This window comes from Prosopis cineraria, unplaced genomic scaffold, assembly GCF_029017545.1.
Source record: "Prosopis cineraria cultivar Desert tree isolate PC_DT_omini unplaced genomic scaffold, ASM2901754v1 PC1, whole genome shotgun sequence".
Taxonomy (NCBI): domain Eukaryota; kingdom Viridiplantae; phylum Streptophyta; class Magnoliopsida; order Fabales; family Fabaceae; genus Prosopis; species Prosopis cineraria.
In genome coordinates this window covers 7,003,598-7,023,666 of record NW_026555332.1, presented here as the reverse complement: position 1 = coordinate 7,023,666, position 20,069 = coordinate 7,003,598, and the positions used below count along the sequence as shown (strand labels likewise).

General features: G+C 27.4%; 1 protein-coding gene across 1 annotated transcript; it reads right to left on the bottom strand.

Annotated features, from left to right (window-relative positions):
- Positions 1 to 11,235: 11,235 nt before the first annotated feature.
- On the bottom strand, positions 11,236 to 19,247 carry LOC129285539 (4-coumarate--CoA ligase-like 9). The gene is made up of 6 exons (XM_054921278.1): positions 18,137 to 19,247; positions 16,420 to 16,609; positions 15,930 to 16,072; positions 13,523 to 13,590; positions 12,385 to 12,487; positions 11,236 to 11,419 (listed from the first exon to the last, which is right to left on the bottom strand). The coding sequence occupies exons 1-6, from the start codon at positions 19,136 to 19,138 to the stop codon at positions 11,294 to 11,296; spliced, it is 1,632 nt and encodes a 543-aa protein (XP_054777253.1). The 5' UTR covers positions 19,139 to 19,247; the 3' UTR covers positions 11,236 to 11,293.
- Between the last annotated feature and the right edge of the window lie 822 nt (positions 19,248 to 20,069).

Here is a 20,069-nt window from a genome sequence, read left to right as displayed (position 1 = left end):
AGAACGGAGGGACGGAAGGGAACATATATAGGTTTAAGCAGGGTATCTAGAATGTTCGAAAGAACGTTGAAGAATTATAAGCCGTTGAGAAAAGTGCGACGGGTGGACGATCGTGATTTGTTTTTGAAAGCTGGCTGGCGGAAAATTTCGGGTTTGCTTTGAGCAGAAGGTTCGGATTTTGGACGGAGGTCGGCTACGCGCTACGGGGCAGCTTTACTGCTTTAGTTACGTTAGAACCTTGAAGCGCAATTGGTCTTGCGCGGTCATTTTCATGCCTGATTAAGCGCTTTTTTTTTTTTTGGAAATTATGTATTGTGAAGCAATCTTATTTATCAATAAATATGACAAAATTTAAAAATTATAATTAATTTTTTTTAATTTGAGTATAATTTAAAATTAAAATATAAAAATAATAATACTTTTATTAAACACATATCATATAAATTAAATAATTAATTTACAACATTTTATAGCAATTTATAATTACAATTTTAATTTTTTATAATTGTAATTTCATATATTTAATATTTAAACAATTATGTGTTATTAATAAAGTTTATTATTAATTGTTTACAATTTCTTTTACAACTATAACTTATATAATTTTAGAAAATAATCAAATATGATGGATAGGAGAGTGTAATAAAAATTTAAAGATGTAAAGAAATATGATCATAAAATTTAAAAAATACCTAAATAATAAATAATTTTTATGAATGGAAATATAATAAAATATTAAAAAATTTAAAAATTATTACTTAGTAATCCATTTCATTATTGTAATCAAATTCAAAAATAATTTCGTTTTTTGTTTTTATTGATTTTAAATGGGAAAGATGATAACAAAATTACTCTGAAATATATAAATAATAATTTAACTCTTGAAAATGATATAATTCTCCTAAAGTTTTTAGGAACATGTTAAATTTTTTATATGCTATTGCATTATTGCAAATATAAAAAAAAGTTATGGATATTTAAATAAAATTTGTAAATCATTTATTTTCAACAAAGACAGTTTGATAATTTATATAAATTTATTAATGACATAAAAGTTTTTAGAGTCTTCAGAGAAATTATGCCATTTCAAAATATTAAATTATTATTTATATATTTTAGAGAATTTTATTTACAATTTCCCTTTTAAATGTCTGCAGAATAATTTTTCTTCTTCATAAAATTTCCAAAAATTATTTATTTACCGTCTGTTCAAATTATTGAAGCTTTTAAATATACATACATACATATATATATACAAGGCAACGCTCCCAGTTGTGTAAAAGAAATCATGTTGATATTATAACCAATAATTTGGACCGAGTTTAATGAGTGGGTCAAATAAATTGAAAAATTTTTTAAGATTGGGCTTAAAAATTTATTTATTTTTCACTTCAAATTTATCTAGGCCACTTGAATAAGCTTAGCTTGGGTATCCAGAATTTTTTAGTTGTTGATAAAATGAAAATAACATTTACTTCACCCTTTGTGTAGCAGTCGAAAGCCCCCTCTCAGGTTCTCAATTTACACATTTCATATTTCTAAATCAAGTTTCAATGTTCTCATGATTATTTGTTTTGAATTTTTTAAAAATACTAAGAAAAAAAATAAACACAATATATTTATTCATGTACTTTTTTTTAACTTTTCGGATGCTTGGCTTCACATTAGCAAGTAGAAAAAAGTGTATTGTAGTTTTATAATTATTGAAAAATTTTTTAAGATAAAAAATTTTAATTATTGAAAAATAAATACGAATAGAAACAATGGCGGAGTTATAGGGCAAATACATCCCTTGACATGAAAAAAATTACATAAATGATATGTAAAAATTACAATCTTACACCTTTAATTTTAGAATTTTAAACTCTCTAGACTTATTAAATAATAGTTAGGTTCAAAAACTTCTTAAATAAATTATATTTTATCTTATATTTCATAAATTTAAACCAAAAAATTTATACAAATTAGACATATTATTAAAAAAATGAATCAAGAGTTGTTTATTTTATAATAAAATCCAAGCCCAACAAATTAAAGTCATTCTTTTGGGTAGTAGTTTTATTTTTTAAAAAAATTAAAATCTATATCAACTTTCTCAACATTTTTTTTACTCAAACAAATCCTCAGTATATTTTTTCCAAATAAGAATAGGCATAACTTTACTTATGTTATTATGCTTTTTATCTAATATAATTATTTTTAAAAATTATTATATTATTTTTAAAATTACTAATTATTAATTTTTAAATTGAATTGCCTTGCACCTACTAATTTTAGGCCCTATCTCCACCACTGAATATAATTATTTTAACCAAAAATTATAGTTTGGGTGGGTTGGTTTATTCAAGCTTTACCCAAATAATGACCGAACATATAGAAAAGTTTTTATAGTCAAACTTAATCCTAAAACTTTAAGTTTTTAGAATTATTCAAATCAGCCCAAATTATTTCTTTTCTTTTTAAAAAAAATTAAATTTTGATTTATTACTTTTTAAAAATAATTTTCCAACTAATTACAAGCATTATCTTGCTCTTTCCACCAAACCAAATTCAAACTTGCTTCATTGATCCTCTTCCATCTCCTCACTATCATAAAATAAAAATAAAAATAAAAAAAATAAATTAAACAAGCTTGTTTGGATTAACCTGTGGGGCTTAGCATAAATTCTCATGTGTGATTTGTACGCCAAATTTATATATTCTAATCATTATTTATCAATTGTAAATAGTATGTTTTATAAATTTATAAATGTTTTCTGGCATTTGTAATTATACAAGATCTAATCTTCTAATTATAAATTTATAATGCGGAAATATGAATTCATTGTTGGACAATCATTCACGGAATGACACTTGACCTAATATGCTAGCAACTTGACACGTGAGGAAAAACAAACCAATACACCACCATCAATTCATCATCAAGGGACGCCATGCACGAATGGGCTAAGGCCCGTAATAACCCTTTTATTAAAATTGAATGAATGGGTTAGCTCAAATATGTAAGTGACGTTGGTATTAAATGGTCCTTCACACTTGAAGAATTCATCATACTACCGTACAAATTAACAAATCACCTGTAAACGTTTGGTTCAACTGATAAAAAAGTAATATCTTCTTCATTATAAAACTCAAGTTTGAGTCTTAAAAATATAACAATGTTTGATGATAGAACTTCTGTTTGAAAGGATTTCTACTAGACTTAATTTGGATTAGATAGAGCTTTGGCTTTGGACACCAGATGGTTTACTAACCCTAAAAAATTGACAAACTAACTATGGTTTAATCAAATGAAAGGGATTTAAATACTCTAAAAGGTTGTTTGGTTGGAGGGAGGGGATGGAAGGGATTTTGCTCTGTCCTCTTGTTTGGCTCCAAATTGGGGGGAATTGAAAGAGGAGGGATAAAATTTATTACACCCCGACCAATATATCTCAAGTATATGAGTGTTTTATTCTCTCATTTATGCCATCAAATTGCAAATGGTGATAAATGATATTCTCTCTATTAAAAAATATAAAGTATTTTTTGAGGAGTTGGATGTTCAAAAATATAAAGCATTTTTAAATTTTTGATGTATAATCATTATCTTTTTTTTTCAAAAGTACCTTTATTGATAATGACTTTATATTTATTATAAAATGTTTAGTAAAAGTAAATATGAAAAGATAGGATTAGTTGAAAAGTAGGTAACTACTTTATTGAGAGGTGAGAATCGATTAAAAATACCTTATATTTTTAAATAAATAAAGTAATTATTAGTCTCTCTCACTCCATACAAGTTTCACACCGTCAGCCATAGCATCCACCACGGCAAACGATATTAGAAGGCAAAAAAAGTTTATGGTAGTTGTTTGCCTGCTTCCATGATTGAAATCATCTTAGCAGGGATCGCCCTTATGTCAATTCTTTCTTCTTCTTTTTTTAAGTTTGAATAATTATAATCATAAACTTATAATTATATATTAAAAACAATGACAACTATATTTTATCAGGAAAAACCAATTTTAATAAAATGAGGATAAAGTTATTTATACATAATTATTTTTACTCCTCTTCCCTCCTAAACCAAATAAAGTAACATCACTCCTCCCTTTTCCTCTGCTCCTATCAAATTAAACATGCCCTAAATAAGATTGAGGGACTTCAAATCATGTGGACGAAAACATTAAATTGAGAGAACTACCTCAATTAAGTTTCATTAAATCTCACAAACTACAATGCTGGAATCTAATCTGATAATACTAGATATTAAATAATAGGATAAAAACATATTAATTTGGACTAATTCATATTCTAGAATGGCACATGAGATCCACGATATGTGTGTTTCAAATACAAATCTCACTCAATAATGCCGTATATTTAGGCCAAAAAATGGATAGTTTTTATACTAAACAAGTGTTTTAAAAATAGATTAAGTCTAAGAGAAATGGATTAGGAGCACCAATTCATCCATACTCTATCTAATAAAATTACACCAATTCAATCAAACAATTTAAATCTCTATAATTTAAATTTAAATTTGACTCAATAGTATGGGATTCTAAATAACTGTATTAAAAACATTATGCCGATACTTGAAATTGGTGGTTTGGCATTGGCATTACTTATATTATACATGCTTATAGAGGAGAAGACGTGTTAACACCAGCCACGTTGTTTCACTGATCTAGGTATATATATCTTGGAATAATAATCATGCTTTAATAGACAATCTCATAGTCGATACTCTCTCTAGATTAATATAAGTTATTGTTAATTAATTTATATTTAAAAAATTAGTTAAAATCTTAATTTTTTTAAAAAAATTTCACATCATTATAATTTCACTCTTGAGTGTAATAAATATAATGTTTAACTTATTTAAAATAACTTCATTAATTACTTAGTAAAATAAGGATATAATTGAAAAAATGTATAACATCTACCCAATGTCTTATATTTTAAATTAAAGAAAATTAAAAAAATGATTTATATTGTGATCTGGGAGAATAGTTCAGGGAATTGTTTTCCTAATTAAATTATGTTTTGTTTAATGGATTTTAACCTGTGACATTGTTTCCTTGTATCACCAAGCAATTGAATGAGAGTACTCAGGGAAAAATTGAAATGAATATTTGCGAGTAGTTGCACCACTTACCTTGCATAGAAATTATTATTCTGGCTATTTGTAAAGTATCCAATAAAATTTCAACATTTCAATCAAATAAATATTAATTTTTCATTATTACTAATTATTTTTTTTTTAGAATAGGGTGTTTCTTTAATTTTTTTTGTCTTTTTTCTCTCTTTACCATTATCAATAGTAAAATCAATTTATATTTATGACCAAATGATATGACATGTTTTTATTAGATAGTCTAAAACCAAATAAATCCATCCAACATGTTAATAATTTAGTTGTATCATCTCAACACTTAAAATTTCTCAGTATACTTTCTGGGGAAAAACCCACACAATATACTTTATTTCTTTTAGTCATTGAATTGATTATCTACAACAACAAAAAAATTAAAAATATTGCAGGACATTATCCATCCTAACTGATCATCATATTGCATCCTAACTTTGAAGGCTAGATTTAGTGTCTTTATAATTATATTTTATTTAATTTTTTATCACACAAAAAATAAAAGTAGATTTAATTAGTTCTAAAATTTGCCATCAGAATGAAATGAAGCATTCCATTACAATTTAGATATAGATTGATGGAGGGCAAATTTACTCAAGTCTTTCCTCAAAATTTTCCCCCCCTGCATTCTTTGGTATGGAACTCACAAATAATACGCGCCTTATTTTCTTGTATGGTGAAACCTGCAATCAAGAGGAATAAATCTTCAAGTTTTTTTTACCCTTGAAAATTACCCCTGAAATATGAATGATCTCTTCTAAAATTTTCATCAAATTTAAATATAAGAACATAAAGTTGGAAATATTAAAAAAAACTCTTATAGATAAGTTAAAAATAAGTTAAATCCTTGACAAATTTTTTAATAAATAAGTTAAAAATATTGATAGAATTTTAATTGTAAATACATATTTAAGTATTAAATATAACTCTTATATTGTAACCAAAATTTTTGATTGTAACATTTAAATTAATATTTATAACTCATTCTTTAAAAAAATTTTTTGGGAATCTAACTATTATTAGTTTAACCTTTTAGGACCCAACAGTCATTCTTTATTTATTATATCTATATTTAATGTTTTAATGCTCATTGTTGTAATGAGTATCGAAACTGAACCCTAATAATTAATCTAATATATATTTGAAAACGATAATCAGATAATTTTATCTTTAAATTCTAGAATTAGGAGCTTTTTGGATTCAAAGTTTTTTTTGATGCATTTTTGTTCTTTAGAATTTAAAAAATTTGCAATTTGCTCCCCACCATTTGCTAAATTCAAAAACGTTGAACATGAAATCATATTACATTTTGGGAAAATAGTATCCAAGGGTCACTGTATAAAATTTATATCTCACAAGGATCAAATAATTTGATAATAGCACTGCAATCCTCTGATCCTTCCAACATATTAATTCTATAGGCAAAAAGACCAAAATGTCCTTTATAGTTTTTTTTTAAAAAAGGAAACCCCCACCGTCGCCAGCGGTTAGTCGCCAGAGCCCTTGCTACTAGCGGCCAGTCGCTGGAGCTCCGACGTCGGCGATATTTTATTTGAGAACTAAATTTTTTTTAACTATAAGGGGCATTTTGATCTTTTTGCCAGTAGAATTAATATGTTAGAAGAATTATAGGACTGCAGTGTTATTATTAAATCATTTAGTACTTGTGAAATATAAATTTTACATTGTAATTCTTGAATGCTATTTTCTCTTACATTTCCTCTCGTAAGATTTGACAATCAATATTTTTATATTTAATAATGGGAGGTAGCAAATTATAATTTTTTAATATTGATTGACATAAATGAAACAAAAAAGAATTAAAGGTCTTGATGCTCATGTACCAATAATTTCAGGGCGATCCTATTTGAAAAAAATTATTTGATGTGATGTAATATTCAAAATACAAGGTAAATATCATTGATTAAGATATCTAACTCGCATGAAAGATTTTCGGGATTCATATAAACAGAAAATGCAGAATAAGGAAGAGAAGCAAGCAACCTGTTTGGCGACAAAATCAATTATGTCGGCTTCACTAAGTGAACTCTGAGGCTGTCTCACCACAAAAGCCATCGGCACCTGCCCTGTTTCCTCATCAGGGTAACTGTTCAACGATTTTAATTATTAGATCAGTCATATTTAAATGAGAAAACATAACCTTTTATCCTTATAATTTTATTAAATTTTATTTTTAATCTCTATATTTTTTTCAGTATTTTCAATTTTTATAGGAATTAAAACTATTAAAAAGATGAAAATTATAGGGACTTTGAAAATAAAAGTCATCCAATTTTTTTGAAACTATAAAAACTGAAAACACTTAAAAAACCTGCAAGGCTCAAAACCAAAACCTGAAGAAATTATAAGGACTGAATATCTATGTGACACTGATATTACATGGTCCTTCACACTAGAAGAATTCATCATGCTACCACACAAATTAACAAATTATCACGTGAACATTTGGTTCAACTGATAAAAAAGTGTTATTTTCGTAGCTAAAAAACTTAAGTTTGAGTCTTAAAAATATAACAATATTTGGTGATAGCATTTTTATTTGGAAGGATTTTAATCAGACTCAATTTGAATTAGTCAGAGCTTTGGCTTTGGACACCAAATGGTTTACTAACCTCAAAAAATTGAGAAACTAACTATGGTTTGGTCCAATGGAAGGGATTTAAATATTTTAAGGGGGTATTTGGTTGAGGGGAGGGGAGGGGAGGGATTTTGCACTCTCCTCCCCTTGTTTGGCTCCAAATTGAGAGGATTGAAAGGAGAAGGGTATAATTTGTCACACCCTGATGAATATGCCCATAGTATATGAGTGTTTTGTTCTCTCATTTATGCCATCAAATTGCAGAGGCTGGTAAATGGTAGTTATTAGCTCTCTCGCCCCACACAAGTTTCACTTTGTTACCCATAGCATCCACCTTAGCAGGGATCGCTCCTATGTCAATTCTTTCTTCTTTTTTTAAGTTCGAATAATTGTAATCATAAACTTATAATTATATATTAAAAACAATGACAACTATATTTTATTAGGAAAAACTAATTTTAATAAAATGAGGATAAAATTATTTATACATAATTATTTTTCCTCTCCTTCCTTCCCAGGCCAAATAAAGTAACATCAAACTCTTCCCTTTCTCGCTGCTCTCATTGAACCAAACACACCTTAAATAAGATCGAGGGACTTCAAGTCATGTGGATGAAAACATTAAATTGAGAGAACTACACCAATTAAGTTTCATTAAATCTCACAAATTACAATGCTGGAATCTAATCTGATAATACCAGATATTAAATACTAGGATAAAAACATAATAATTTGGACTAATTCAGATTCTAGAATGGTACATGAGATCCATGATATATGTGTTTCAAATACAAATCTCACTCAATAATGCTGTGTATTTAGGCCAAAAAATGGATAGTTTTTATATTAATCAAGTCTTTTAAAAATAGATTAAGTCTAAGAGAAATGGATTAGGAGCACCAATTCATCCATACTCTATCTAATAAAACTATATTTTATATCTGTGCGATACATGGGAATATTAACCCCCATTTTTTTTGTTTAAAATGAATAATAAAAGAAATATAATATTTATAATGAGTTTATTTTTTTATAAATTGGAAAAATAAGTTATAAAATTTTAGTTGAGAGACGTAAAATAAAAAAATCAATTAAAAATTTTATAACCACAATTCTCTATTTTTCTAAAATTGAAGGCACTAAAATTTAAAATCCCACCTCTCAACCATTTTCAAATGGTTTGTTGTTATTTTTTTATAAACAAAACAATAATTTTTAAAAAAGTATTTATGACATTTTTTTCTTAATTACTATTCATTACCAGAGTCTCATTTCTGGCCATAAAAAATGATAGTTTCATTAAATTAGGAGAACATAAAATGTTAATCACAAGAACATCCTAATCCAAACTTTTTAATTTCAAACATAATTATCAAAATTAATCAATTTTTTACATTGTATGAATTGACTAAAATTTGCTTATATATAAAATCGAAAGGGAATAAGTTGATTGATTTAAATAATAAAATATTCTATTTTATAATTTATTATTTAAATTTGCATGTTATGTAAAATTAATTATCCTATACATATATAAAATAGAAGCAACAAATGATAAATTTCCTACATTTGCAAAAAAAAATTAAATTTCATACATATCATTTTTTATGAGTCTCATAGTTACAAGCATTTTTTACTATGAGTTTCAGTAGAGCTGTCAATTCAAGCTAGACTTTTTAAGTTCAAAAATAACTAAGGCCACGCCATTACTTTGAAAGGAAAAATGGTAATTTGGACTTAAAATGACCAGCACTTTTAAACTCAAAAATAAAAAAGCAGACCCTTTTAAGCTCTTTTGTTTTTTTTTAAAAGTGTAATATAAAAAAAAGGAGAAGATTAAAAGGATATAATTAAAAGAAATGAACATATTAGACCCATTCATCCCTCCCTCATTCATTCATTAAAATTTAGTTGATAATGTTAGCCAAGTCTAATTTTTATTGGTATTAACTTTTATGTTGTTATTCAATATTAGACTTGAATGTTTAAGTTTTTTTTATTTGTTGTGCTGTAAATTAATCTAAATTTATTTTCTTAAACTTAATTTTATGTATAATAATTTTTTTAGGATTATAAATATATTTTTTAAAATTTTAAATTTAAAAAAGTAAAAAAATAGGACTTAGACCCTAAGGGTTAGGACTTAGCCTTATAAAAGAGAGCTTTGACACATAATCATGTTTATAAGGGTCAATCTTTTAAGATCAGACTGGCAGTAATTGACAACTTTAGGTTCCACACTTATTATTTTAATTTTTATTATGGGATCATATAAAATCTTAATATACAAAAATGAATTTTAAAAAAGAAAAAAATCATGGTACTGTTCATCCTACTATAGATGAATAGTACTCTAGTATGCACTTTACAGTTTACAATATATATTGATATTGGTGATAATTACATCAGTTTAATTAAATAATTTAAATATTTATAATTAAAATTTAAATTTGACTCAATAGTATGGAATTTTAAATAACTGTATTAAAAACATTATGTCTATACGTGAAATTGGTGGTTTGGGATTGCTTATATAAGTTTATAAAAAAGACGACGTGTTATCACCGGCCACGTTGTTTCACTCATCTAGGTATATATATCTTGGAATAATAATTATGCTTTAATGGACAATGTCATAGATGGTACTATTAATATAAGTTATTGTTAATTAATTTATATTTAAAAAAATTAGTTAAAATCTTAATTTTTTAAAAAAATTTCACATCATCATAATTGTGCTATTGAGTGTAATAAATATAATGTTTAACTTATTTAAAATAACTTCATTAATTACTTAATAAAATAAGAATATAATTAAAAAAATGTATAACACCTATTCAATGCCTTATATTTTAAATTAAATAAAATTTTTAAAAAATAATTTATATTGTGGCTGGGGGAGTAGTTTAGGGAATTGCTTTCCTAATTAAATTATGTATTTTTTAATGGATTTTAACCCGTGATATCTAAGCAAACGAATGAGTACTAAGGGAAAGAGTGAAATGAATATTTGCGAGTAGTTGCACCACTTGCATAGAAATTCTTGTTCTGGCTATTTATAGAGTATCCAATAAAATTATACCATTTCAATTAAATAAATTTTAATTTTTCATTTTCATTATTACTAATTATTTTATTTTTTTTTAGAATAGGGTGTTTTAATTTTTTTGTCTTTTCTCTCTCTCTTCCATTATCAATAGTAGAGTCAATTCATATTTATAACCAAATGACATGTCATGTTTTTATTTGATAGTCTAAAACCAAATCCATTCAACATGTTAATAATTAATTTGTATAATCTCAACACTTCAAATTTCTTAGTATACTTTCTGGACAATATACTTTATTTCTTTTAGTCTTTGAATTGATAATCTACAGAAAAAAATTAAAAATATTGTAGGACATGATCCGTCCTAACTCATCATATTGCATCCTAATTTTGAAGGCTAGATTTAGTGTCTTTATAATTATATTTTATGTAATTTTTCCATCACGCAAAAAATAAAAAGTAGATTTAATTAGCTCTAAAATTTGCCATCAGAATGAAATGAAGTATTCCATTACAATTTAGATATAGATTGATGGAGGGCAAATTTACTCAAGTCTTTCCTCAAAATTTTCCCCCCTGCATTCTTTGGTATGGAACTCACAAATAATACGCGCCTTATTTTCTTGTACGCTGAAACCTGCAATCAAGAAGATGAATAAATCTTCAAGTTTTTGTTTTACCCTTAAAAAAATGAATGATCTCTTCTAAAATTTTCATCAAATTTAAATATAAGAACAGAAAGTTGGAGACATTAAAAAAAAAAAAAAACCTGCCAGGAATTTATTCTAGAAAGGAATATGAGAGTTAGATCCCAAAATATTAAATTAATGATAGTTGAATCTCTAACAAATTTTTTTTAAAAAATAAGTTAAAAATATCGATCTAGATAATTGAAAATTCAAGAAATTTAATTACAAATATATATTTAAATATCAAATGTAACTCTTACATAATAACAAGAATTTCTGGTTGTAACTATTTGAATTGAATTAACATTAATAACTCGTTCTTTAACAAAATTTGTTGGGAACCTAACTATCATTGATTTAACTTTTTGGGACTCAATTATCATTCTTCTTTTATTATTTCTATATTTAAAGACATATTTTAATGCTCATTGTTGTAATGAGTACCGAGAACCCTAATAATTAATCTAATATATATTTGAAAATAGTAACTAGATAATTTTATCATTAAATTACAGAATTAGGAGCATTTTGGATTCAAAATTCTTTTTGATGCATTTTTGTTCTTTAGCATTTAAAAACTTTGAATTTGCTTCCCCATTTGTTAACTACAAAAACATTAACAATAAAATCAGATTATATTTTCTCTCACAAGACTTGACAGCCAATATTTTTATATTTAATAATGGGAGGTAGCAAATTATAATTTTTTTAATAGTGATTGACATAAATGAATAAAAAACGAATTAAAGGTCTCGATGCTCATGTACCTATAATTTTAGGGCAACCTATTTGAAAAAAATTATTTGCTGTGTTGTAATATTCAAAATATCATTGATTAAGATATCTAACTCGCATGAAAGTTCTTGTGGCAGTTCATATAAACAGAAACAGAAGAACAAGAGATGGAAGCAACCTGTTTGGCGATAAAATCAATTACATCGGCTTCACTGAGTGAACTCTGAGGCTGTCTCACCACAAAGGCCATCGGCACCTGCCCTGCTTCCTCATCAGGGTAACTGTTCAACGATTTTAATTATTAGATTAGTCATATTTGAATATATCAATGATAAAAAAAAATTATGCCAAATCACACTAAGACATGTTTTAGAAGGATTTGATGGTCATAAATATAAGATACTTTGCAAAAGGAAAAAAAATAGCATTGAGTTCTACTTTTTCTACAAATGCCTTTAAATTTGATGCTTTGCAAAAGGAAAAAAAAAAATTATTTGATACTTATAATTTTAATAAGGTTATAACTCATTCTTTATATTTTAACTCGGTGCAGTGCAGTTTTTATGATTTGATTAAATTGTAACTTAATCTTTAAATTTTAACTATTTAAAAAGTTAGTCATTAAATTTCAAAAATTAAATTTAATTCTTATAATTTTATTTTCTAAAATATAAAAACTAATATTTTAAATTATTAATATTAAAGGGATTGAATAATATCGAATCAAAGTCTAAGAATTAAATTATCTTTGAACCAAGATTATAAGGACTAATGTATCAAGTCAAAACTACATTGACTTTCTCCAAACAGAAATACTTTAAGAGTTTATTAAAAATTTGATTTAATACTTTTAGCCAAAATAAAAAAATTGATTTAATATACTATTAAAATTTTTATTAATTTTTTTAATAAAAATTCTACATGTCTAAAAATTATTTAGAAAACACCCTAATCATATAAAAATTATGCAATTAATAATTTTAAAATTGTATAATATTTTAACAAAAATATAAAATTTTTAATTTTCTTTATTTAAAGGAAAATTTCAAGTATTTTAATCTTTAGGAATTATAAAATTTAATGGATCAAACTATAAAGACTTGGTTAAAATAAAATAAATTGTAGAAAACTAACTCAAAATCAAGGAAAACTATAAGGCCTTGCATATAATATATATATATATATATATATTATAAATCAAATCTATTAAAATCTTTCCCCCTCCTCCATATTCCTTTCTAATGAAACAGATATAAAATCTAGTTTTATATTATATTTGGTGAATAAAATAAAAGAGAGGGGAAGTAGAAAATTACGGAATAACCGCAGCGTCCTTGATCTGTGAGTGAGAATGAAGCAAGTTCTCCAGCTCCGCAGGGGCCACCTGCAATGTCCAAAATCAATATTAATTATAATATACAATAATTACTATATATATAGAATTTATTACCTATGAATAATGTTATTTCTTACTTAAGCTTCGGGATTTACTTAACTATAATTTTAGCTTGCCAATATGTCGAAAATAATGTTATTTTGCTGATTTTTATTTGACTTAAATCAATGTTATCGGGGCCAACCCAATACCCTTATCCTGTATGCCCCCTCCCCTCTCAACCCATTCCCTCACGGTTCACACACACTCCCCACATAGCCCCCAAGCAAATTTATCTTCCATAGTATAGCATATAAATATGCGGGTCTTTTTAAGTTTGATTACACTTTAAAATTTTATTTTGTACAGTCTAACGCTAGCTTTTAGAGCTGAAAGGCTAGCCTTAAGAGCCGCAACCTTTTTTTTCATTTTTTAATTAAAAAATATATTTAAAATTTAAAGAAAGATTTATGCATAATATTGAATCTAGAAAAATAAATTTAAGTCAACATAGTCAACAATAAATTTAAGCCTAATAAAAAAAACAATATTATAAAATCAATTCTGATAATAATTAAATTTTATTAGTATCATCAGTTAAGTTTTGATGGATGAGAAATGGAGGCAAGGAATGTGGTTGTTTTTGTGTTTGGTTAGTTGGTCAATCTGGTCAATCAATGGATGAGGGAGAAGGAATGAGAATGACCAAATGAAGTTAGAGGTTTTTTTTTCATATTAAAATTTTAAAAAAATTGTAAAAAGGCTAGCATTTTTAAATTTGAATTATCGTTTTATATCTCAAAATAGTAGCCTAATCTTAAATATTTTCAAGCTTAAAAGGGCCAACTAGATGAGCTCTACTTTAATTGAAAACTCTAATATTATATTACACACACTTGAATTATATACATGTATTTTCTCCAAAGTCCAAAATATATGGCATTAGCAACTATTTTACAATTAAAAAAAAGTTAGGTAAAATCTTAATCTCTTAAAAAATTATATATCTTTTCAAGTATATTTTCATTAAATGTTTTATACAAGGGTCTTAATAATGATAATTAAAATTTTAATGCATAATTTTTTAAAAGTAATAATAAATGAAATAGAGGTATAGTTGAAAAAACAATTATAAAAACTTTTAATATCATATATTTTAGACTAAGCAAGAATTTTAGAAGATATCTTATATTGTAATTTGGAAGAAGTACACCCTTCGCCCTTTATATATGCTTCTCAGCATTTTTTCATGTATAGATTAAGAAAATTATTAGATTGCTTTATTTTTTAAAAAGATATTTAATATTTTACTCATTCCCTTATTAATTAATTGAAGCTAGGGAACCTTATCATGTCCTGTTCATGTCACAAAAAACTAATAAAATTATAGGAGTAAAAATGGAGTGTCATTTGATATCATTTTTGAAAGGTACCTTATAATATAAAGGACAAGAGAGAGCATAAGTATGTTATATGATTCTATGTTTTAATGTTTTCCAAATTTTCTAAAAATTATATATAATTGTATTCATAATTTAATGTACTCCCTCTATTAAAAAATGTAAGGTATTTTTTGAGGAGTTGGATGTTAAAAAATATAAGATATTTTTAGTCTTTCGAAGTGTAATCATTACCTTTTTTTCAAAAATGCCCTTATTAATAATGACTTTATATTTATTGTAGGGTGTTTAATAGGAATAAATATGAAAAAATAGAGTTAGTTTGAAAGTGGGTAACTACTTTATTAGGAGATGAGATTCAGTTAAAAATGTTTTATATCTTTGAACAGAGGGAGTATAATATTTTTAAATTATAAAATTAATTTTTTTAAAAAATTCAGCATGCTAAATGTTAATTAAATTAATAATATATTTTTCTCCAAAAATTGCCCCCTCCCCACAACTAATAAGGTTGATTCCGCCCCTGCCCCATTTGCTCATTCCAAATTCTTAAACATCTCTACATACAAAATATTTGTTGTTTTTGTTGATTTACTTCGGTTTTGACTGTCATGAAGAATTATCTTCAATCCATCCATGCTTTTAATTTTAAAAGGAGCAGTATATAATTGTCCACGTGTAAAATACCAGTTTAAATAGATATAATCTAACACAATATAAAGATTAACTTTGACTCTTCTTAAATAATCATTGTAGAGGAGAGAACGATTTGAGATTGCCTTCTTTACATACAATGGCCACCAACTTTTTAAAGAATTCATGTGTCTATCCTATAGATAAGCATCTTTGGTCACGATTAGATCCATTTAGTATTACAATTTCAATTAGTCTTTTCCCAAGTTTTGTAATGATACGTGCAAGGAAGAATGAAGAGGGGAATTGAATTACCTGATATCCTTTGTATTTGATCAATTCTTTGAGCCTGTCAACAACATAAAGGTAGCCTTGGTGGTCAATGTAGCACAAGTCTCCAGTCCTCAACCACCCATCTACAAAAGTCGCCGAATTTGCTTCTGGATCCCCTACATACCCTGTTCTTTTGCGACAATACAAGCTAACTAAGTGTGATTGTTTAGTTATCTAGTGGTAATATGGAATTTAGATTCTATGACTATTCCATACTCTCTTACTTATAGTGTCCACATTATAGTCATAGAATTTCATCAACGTTTAAAAAGTTATACTCAATGAAAGGTGAGTTAGATGATGATTTTTTGGTATTCTTTCTATATTTTGTGCTTACATATCTGATAACCGTTCGATTGAATCAACGATCTTTATTGTGTCTATAGGACACTTACTAGGTGAGGGGATTTGAGATGCTGAGGGAATCCATATCTATGAACATGAGGCTTGTAATATAAATTTAGAAATGTACCTTTCGCTATAGAAGGTCCTCTAAGCCAAAGTTCACCTTCTTGTCCAGGAAACATGGCTAGTCCAGTGTCAGGGTCCACAATTTTGGCTTCAACACCTGCTATTAGCTTCCCCGTTGTTCCTGTTTTAATCGTTTCTGCTTCTCCTGTTGTTCGACAGATCGATGCCGTTGTTTCTGTTAAGCCATAGCCCTACATTTTTGAAAAAAAATTATATAAATTACTCATTGTGGAGATGCTCATCCAGTCAGCAATTTTACTAATATTATCAATATCAATACAAAAAAAGCACAAAAAATAAAAATATATAGAATTTCAAATATATATACTTCCACACAACAAATCCGAAAAACAATGATATATTATTATTTTTTTCTCATGAAAGATAATTTTAAATTTTTTTAAATATTACATAAAAAATTACATTGTGACTTATAAATGGGATTAAATAGACTTTTTAGAATGTACTTTATAAATAGAACCAGAGTAGTATTAAACAACCAAAAATAATTCTATTTTGTTATATTGTCCTTTAAATTTTGTCCTCCATATGTTACTTTCTTTACTTTAATTATGTAAAATCTGAAAATATTTATAAAGCTGTCTCTTTATTTTATCTTTATAAAAGGTTTATCCTGATGATGTCTAATTTGTTTATTTCAATGTTATTTATCATTGACTTAAGTTTACTACATAATAAAATGCTCTTCGGTTCTTATACATATTTCTTAATATAATACTATAATGTACTTGAAATATTATTTTATCTACCTAGTATTCTTAACTAATTATAAAACTTCTAACTAATTAAACAAATTCCTCTTATTAATACTCCCTCCAGGCCTTAATAGAGTATAAAGTAAAGTTAACTAACTCTACGTTTATTAGAAAATGGGAGTTATATCCTGAAAATTGTTTTAAAAAATGTAATTTTTTAATTTTTCTCTTCTTCTTTGCAACTAATGTCATAATAAATCATTGTCTAAAAATTTAAATGATAATAAATAAATAAAGAGTAAAATTAAAAAAAATAAAAAAAATTACTCACACAAAAAAATTAATTACTATAAGGTTCAATGATAATTGAATTAAGGAAATTGACAACTGATTATACTGTCAATTTTTTTAGTTCAGTTGTCAATAAAATTTATAGTAATTAATTTTTTTATATAAGACCTAAATGTAATTCTCTTAAAAAAGTATTATTACTTTAAATCTGAAAAAAAAAATCTTTCAAAATTTGTCTTATGTATAAAGATTGAGTAACCTTTATTAAGAGTAATTTTAAAATTCTATAAGGAATAACTAATTTCATTAATTTACGTAACGTTGTTAATATGTTTTTATAAGAAGGACGAGAGAGAGTATAAACTAATGGATAAATTCAAATTAGTGTAAATGATAGGGGTTAACTTCTTCAACCACCAAATATTGTTTTCAAGCATATTTTGTTACATCTTATACTAAGAAATATTTTATTATGTTTTAATATTTTCTATAAATCAATATATATATATATGCATTAATATAAAATATACAGTAAATTACACAATCACAGACAATGGAATGGAATCCATTCTTTGGATTCTTCGTAAGATTAATATACATTTACGATTATCCTATTAGGTGTCGTCTTGTAAGCTTCATTGTACGACGTTCTAATAAATTGCCGTTTTTGCATTGAAATGCTGAAATTCGCTCACAATGAGAATCGCTAACCTGGACAATCACGACTCTGGGAAACTTCGATTTGAAAGCCGCGGCGGCGTCCTTTCCTAGCGGAGCCGCCCCGCAAGCGATGCCTTCCAACGAGCTCAAATCGTAGCCGTCCGTTACATCTCCTTTCGCCATAGCCACCACCACCGGTGGAGCCACCGCTAGGTGAGTCACTCTGAACTCATCTACTGCCTTCAACATCTTCTCCATACGGAACCTCTCCATCAACACCACCGTCTCCGATAAAACCACCGACCTCAGACTGTACGTGAAGCCGTACACGTGAAAATATGGTATCGTGTAGAGGAAAACTGCCGGCCTTTCTCTCTGAGAGCGAGTGGCGTCGTAACTCGCTGCCAACGCTATCAGATTCCGATGAGTCAACATCACTCCCTTCACCTTCCCGGTGGTCCCAGAAGAGTACAAAATGGCAGCTAAGTCCGATTGGCTCACCTCAACGAGCGGGACCGCTGGTTTCGTCGTCGTCGTCGTCATCAGCGAGTCAAACTCGGGCGAGTCGAGAAGTATGACTCCGAGTCGCAGCAGGTTGTGCGGAAGTTTGTGCGCTGTGGACGACGTGGAGAAGGCAATGGCCGGTGACGACAGCTGAAAGAGGTGGGAAATCTCAGCGGGTGTGCTGATTGGGTTAGCCGGAGAGACTACGACGCCGAGGGAAAGCAGGGCGAAGTAGAGGATCGGAACCTTAACGAGGTTGGGGGATAATACAAAGGCTGTGTCGCCTTTGGAGAGGCGTACTAGAGATTGAAGATTGGAAGCTAATGTTTGTGAGGAATGGATGAACTCAGAGAAGGAAACTCGGTGGCCGGAGGCGGAGTCCACGAGGGCGGTGACTGAGTCAGACCAGGGCGATTTGAGATGGAGAGAGAGAGCGTAGTGTGAAGCCGAGAGAGGAGAGTGAGGAGGAGGAAGATGAACAGGGGGTCTGAGACTGTGGAAGGTCCTAGAATCCGAACTGAAACCGCTCTTTGAATCGAAGTTCTTCATGGGAAGCTCAGCTTGGAGAGTGAAGACCACTATGGAATCCGGATTCAGAGTTCGAACTCAGTGGCGAGAGAGAGAGAGAGAGAGAGAGAGAGAGAGTCGCCAAATACGACGTAGGAGGGCAGTAGCAAGAGAGAGAGAGAGAGAGAGTCGTCAAATACGAGGACTCGGTTTCGGTGCTCATCTGGTGCTCAGCACTTTTTTTTGACAGTGTTTTTTTTTTTTGCTTTTTTAAACTATAAATTTATTATAATAATAAATAAATATTATAAAATTATTATTTTAATATTTAATAAACTAATAAATATTAAGATGTTAAAATTAAACCTAAATAGTTTGAATGAAAATTTTGCTCTGAGCGTTGAGAACTGTACTGAAAAATAAAAAATGATCTGAATAATTTAAAATAAGAGTTGAATCTAGCAAAATGAGTTAATTTCTTACACTGTAATAAATCAATATTTAAATTTTTATTAAGAGAAGTACTTATATTTAATATCTAACTATGTTTTGAATGATATTATCTCTCATAGATAAATAATTATGCAAAATTAATAAAATAAAAAAATATTTTTATTTATAATTTTAATATTTTCAATACAGTTCTGAACTGTTCAGATTAAAATTTATATATGAACTATTCAAATCATATTTTAATGAGTTAATCTATTCATATTTAATTTTAACATATTAATATTTATTTGTTTATTAAATATTAAAATAATAATTTATTTATTATAATAATTTTATAATAATTATTTATTATTATAATAAATTTATGATTTAAAAAAAGAGAAACTGCCAAAAAAAACACTGCCAAACGGCAGTGTTTTGGTGCTGAGCACCACGGTGCTCATCTTAGGATGAGCACCGAAACCGAGTCCCAAATACGACGTAGGAGGAGCTTTGTAAATTAGGCTTGGTGAAATGCAAC